Here is a 5770-nt window from a genome sequence, read left to right on the forward strand (position 1 = left end):
CTTTAGTATAATTTCTATTGTCATATGAAATGTTAACAAGCTGATTAACAATGAAAATAAATACATATAAGACTGTATATCTTATTCTTTTGTTTGTTTAATAATTAATAAAACCCAACGATAATAAAACATTTTTTATCATCTATGTACATAAATATTTTTTTGATCTCAACTCATAATTACAATATTAAATATTAGTGCTTTAAAATGTATTTGAATATACAATAACTAATATATGGTTTATTATTTTTTCATTATAAGTTAATAAAAGAATGTACTTATTTAGAATGAAAAAACAATGATTAAAATGTACCTACTAACACTTTAAGATGAGACAATAAAACTTTAGGTAATTATTTTAATCAGACACGACATTAAACTTGAATACAGTTTGTGGCGAAAAGTCTTGTTCAAAAAGCAAGTATTTTTTGGTTATTAAATTAAATAATTAATTATATTATTATTTTTTTTATTAAATAAACAACAAAAACAACAAAACGTGTCTATTTGTGATTATTTATTGTTGTACACCTAACCATTTTTTGTAATGTACGAATTAAAAACCTATTTATATACATACTATATTATTGTTAAACTTTTTTGATAATTCTTAAATCCAAAACAAATTAATTAATTTTTTAACGGGTTTAGATTAATAGCCAATTATAACTGTATATTTCATTTGCTTTAATATTACAAGTTGTATAAAATTATAAACGAAATAATGATATTAATAATAATTTTGTTAAAATCATTCAATTTAAAAAACAATTTTCAATATTTCATTGATTATATTTTTATATCAATAAATAAGTGTTATTGCTTAATCATCACATTGGTTATGGTTAGATATATTTTTTCCAATCATTTATATAAAAACAAATAAACAATAACCATATATCAAATAAAGTGTTATAATATCCAACCAAACAACTATTTTTTATTATTGAAGAATTGTTTGACGTATGATATTTAATTTTTATATTTATAAAAATTCAAAAAATATTATTATTCTTTCACCAATTCAATTTAATATTTAAATTTATTGTTATTAAAATGGGTTAAATTACAAAATAATTTGTAATGATGTTTTAGAATAATATATCCGTCACTTTTTATCCCTTACCAAATAAAAAGTAATAACTCAGTGCTTATTTCATTTATTGTTTCATGGTCAATATAGGTAACATTGTTTCGTGTGTTTTATTTGTTGTAATTGGGGTTGTTGAAAGTGTTTGTTTTTTAATAACAAAAAAACATAGAAAATTTCAAATTGTCAAATACGATTTAAATATATTTATATTGATAAATTCGAAGGTAAATGTTGAAATTAGTAATACACAATAATAATAATAATAATAATAATAATAATAATAATAATAATAATAATGATAATGATAATGATAATGATAATGATAATGATAATGATAATGATAATGATAATGATAATGATAATGATAATGATAATGATAATGATAATGATAATGATAATGATAATGATAATGATAATGATAATGATAATGATAATGATAATGATAATAATACCTGTGATGTAAAATGTTTTGAGTATATAAGAAATTAACATTAAGATTGTGTTTTTGATGTTTATAAGTCAATTTGTAAAGTTGTTATTTGAATCGTTCAAAATAAATATGAATTGTTTCCAAAAATACAATTTTATTTTCTCGTTTATATTTATATTATTTGGAGTGTATCCAATGATTCATATAGTTTTTGCAGTGTTAAATGTGTTGAACAAATTGACTTTTGAAAAAACACTTGTTGGACTTATACTTTCAATTGTCAACTGTGTATTGTTTCCATTGATATTTTACTGTAATAAAATGATGCCAAACACTTTTTGTTATTCAAGTGAGTACAACGACTACACTTTTGTTGTCCACTATATATTTTTTGTTGTTTTCGAAGTTATTGCAATTGTTTCGACACTTATTAATGTGATTACTGTTTGTGTCACTTTTTTGTTGAAAAAGCATAACAACAAAAAAAATAAATGATATTATGTTGAAATAATACATTTTTTGTTTGAAACTTTATTTGTAATTTTCAATAACAAATAAATAACTGAAAAAATTAAAATGGTTTTTAAATAAATACAAATAAATTATATCATATTCTAATTAAATTTAAAAATATCCAAAAAGTCTTGCACAATGCAATTTTACATATTAAACAGAGTGTTCACATTGTCATATATTATTGTAATATATAATAATAAACAACATTTCTTATCAATGTAAAACAAAATAAAGTTTAAATGAAATTAAAGGAAAAGCAGTACAACCATAGCGATTAAAATAAATATCTTGTAAACACCATTTCTGTTTTGTGGTGCGGTGCATTTTTCACATTCAGTTGTATTGCAAGGAGTTAGGTAATTGTTTTTGCATTTGTTGCACATATCATTTTCTTCAAAGTAGTGATCAGGACATTCATTATAACATTTTCCTTCTACTTTAAATTTGAAGTTTTCATTACACTCATCACACACGTCCAACGCTTGACATTTATTGCACTTATCGTCACATTTCAAGCACTTTTGGTTATCTGCCAAATATCCAGTTGGGCAATCATTCGAACACTTTTTCTTGTTAAATTCCAAATTCATAATTCCATTGCACATATCACACGTTTCACCATCACTACATCTCTTGCATCCACTCACACTGCATTTCTGACATTTTCCAGCTTCTCCATAATACCCATCTCCACACGCTCCACTTTTAGAAGTGCATATTGGAGGTGTTCCACTCAACTCAAAGTTGTCAATACATTTACTGCACTCGTTATTGTTATTGCACTCCAAACAATTTGCAGTAGTGCATTTCTTGCAATAAGTCGCCGTGGCGTAAGTGCCAGAAGGACACGTTGTGTAACACTTCTTTTTGTCTTCTTGAAGTTTAGCTTCGCCAGCACATAAAGAACAGTAAATGTTATCAGTACATGTTTGGCAATTAGAAATGCATTTGTTGCAATTTGGTTTTGTTCCATATTCCCCATCACCACATGGTTGTGCAACACATTGGTTGCTTGCTGTTTTGTCGAAATTAGTCAAACACTGAGTGCATACGTTATTTGCATTACAAATGGCACAATTGGCAGTTGAGCACTTTTTGCAGTAATTGCCTGAGACATAAGTTCCATTAGGACATGTTGAGTAACACTTGGTTTTGTCTTCACTTAATTTGTTAATCCCAGTACATAAGTCACATGTTGTTCCATCAACACATTTATCGCAATTTGTGAGACAGTTTTGGCAATTCGGAGCGGTTCCGTATTGGCCTGAAGGGCACGTTGTTGGCTTTACTTCGCATTGATTTGATGTTGTTTTCTGATAATTTGCAGCACATTCGGTACACACATTTGAGTTGTTGCAAGCAACACAATTTGTTGTTGTACACTTTTTACAATTAGTTCCAGAAGTATAGGTGCCCTTTGGACAAGTCGCATAACACGTCTTTTTATCTTCACTTAATTTATTGGTTCCAGTACACACCGTGCAAATTGTTGCATTAGTGCACGTCTTACAGTTCGCGAGGCAGTTGCCACAATTGGGAAGAGTGCCAAATTTGCCATCACCACAAGGAGTGGCAGTGCATTGATTTGTCGATGTTTTAGTGAAATTGGTTTTACATGCTGTACACACATTACTGGCATCACAAGTTGCACAATTGGCTGTGGTGCAGGCGGTGCATTGTTTATTAGCATTTGGGTATTGCCCATTTGGACAACTTGCCAAGCAGCTTGTTTTATCAACAGCCAAATATTTATTAGTTGGGCAAGTATCACATTTATTAGCAGGTGAAATTGCACACGTTTCACACGTAGAAACGCCACAAAAATTACACAGTTTGTTGCTATCAGCATATTGTCCACTTGGGCACTTGTCCAAACATGCTTTCTTGTCCTTTTGAAGGACTTTTCCAGTGTTGCATACATTACAAGTGGTTGTATCAGTACAAGAAGAACACCCAGAAATGCACGTGATTGGTGGATTAACTGGTTGAAAATCATATTGTCCCGGTGCTACACAAACACCTCTTTTATCTTTATCAGTGCCAGCTTTACACTCGGTACACAATAAGTCTGTTGCATTACATGTCTTGCAGTTTGGATCAATTTTACAGTTTCCAGAATAGAAAATGTAATTTTGGGAGTCATACCCTCTAGTGTCGTCTTGTGCCATCCCACAGAAATTTTCAGTTGAAATTCTGGCAAATCCGCCATTTTCACCCCACCAAGAGCCCCAAGTGTTTCGTGCTATGAAATAGTCCTTTCCAGTTGCAGCGTCTTTTCCATACCCAACTAATATCACTTGATGATCTATTTTTAAATTTTGACATACATCTTGTGGGAATGTGAAAATACCATTTTTATAAGACATTATACCAGTTGCATTAGCCATAATTGCCACCAAAACAGAGCCATAATGGTGTATTATTTTCTTCATTGCCAACACTTGTTGTTCATGAGTACCAGCTTGATTGACTGAGAAAATTTGGTATTCTATGTTCCTCAAATAAATCTCAACCGATGCATTTTGGTCTCCACGTGGAGTGCAAGGCGGTTGGATATTGTAAGATTCTTCAGTTCCATCAGAAAAAGCGTAATCTTTTTGTAACGAATAAGTTGGTTGGCCTTCAATAGCAATTCCACTGTTTCCACCACAGCATCTCTTATTAGAGAACCCACTCGAAAGAACATATTTAGTATCTATAAATCTTTGTGGAGTGAAGAGTAACCTTTCAATTTTGGCCTCGTCTTTATTGTTTTTGTAATAAGTCATGTTTGCATATAAAATTTGGCCATGATTGGCTATAGCAGCTGCATAACAACACCCGCACCCCATTTGGTCAAGTGGAGTGCCACAAAAGTCTATTTTTGGGTGGTCAGTGTTGTTTTGGACATAAGGTCCACAATATGACAAATAGTCTGGAATGACGTCCCCTGTTGGAAGAATGGGAAGATCATCACTTTTGGAAGTCGAATGTTTTCTTTGGGTTTTAATAAACTTCTGCGGGTTTAAACCTACTTCTAATGGAGTTAAATCAGAGAAATAGTTGATTCCAAAAGTTGCATCTGATGGTGATTTTCGCTTTGAATTCAGTCTGCGAACATCTTCAAGACTGGACTTAAATATCGAGAGACGAGCAAGACGTTGAGATGGTGTTGAATACTTTTTGTTATATTTTACTTCAAACTCTTTGAAGAGTTCAAAATCAGTTTTGGTCAAGTCAAAGTCGGCTTGAGAAAATGTGAACAACAACAATAATAAGAACATTTTGATTTTCAGAGTGAAAGCACCCCTTTTAAAGAAATATTTACAGACAAAAATAGACGATGTTTGTTTTAAAGGTTTTGTAAAGATTTTTGTGTTCTATGGAAACAAAGCAAAAGGTTTTACAAAATTTAAAAGTGTTTTTCATTTGCTAAGATTTGAGAATGGTTGTTGTGATAATTATTATATACAATAATTAATTATCATTTGAAATTTAAATTATTAAAAAACATAGTCAATAATGTAAAAAAACAACAGTGTTTTATTTTTAATATACACGTGTTTTTATGAAATAACTTTTACAATAAAAAACTTATTATAATTCAAAAGTTATTTGAATGTTTATTTTGGGCATTTCATATTTTAAGAATACAAAAAATGAATTATTTATTTATAATTAAAAGTGTTAAATATAGGTTTTTTGGTTTGATTGGATTTTTTTGATTGAAATCTTTTTTTCATACAATTTTT

General features: G+C 29.4%; 1 protein-coding gene across 1 annotated transcript; it reads right to left on the reverse strand.

Moving 5' to 3' along the window:
- Nucleotides 1-2284: 2284 nt before the first annotated feature.
- EIN_236440 (cysteine protease, putative) lies at nt 2285-5302 on the reverse strand (the record flags this gene model as incomplete). The annotated part of the gene is made up of 1 exon (XM_004185335.1): nt 2285-5302. One exon carries the CDS (start codon nt 5300-5302, stop codon nt 2285-2287), a length of 3018 nt encoding a protein of 1005 aa, XP_004185383.1.
- Nucleotides 5303-5770: the final 468 nt, after the last annotated feature.

This window comes from Entamoeba invadens (genome assembly GCF_000330505.1).
Source record: "Entamoeba invadens IP1 unplaced genomic scaffold scaff_1105074724841, whole genome shotgun sequence".
Taxonomy (NCBI): domain Eukaryota; phylum Evosea; order Mastigamoebida; family Endamoebidae; genus Entamoeba; species Entamoeba invadens.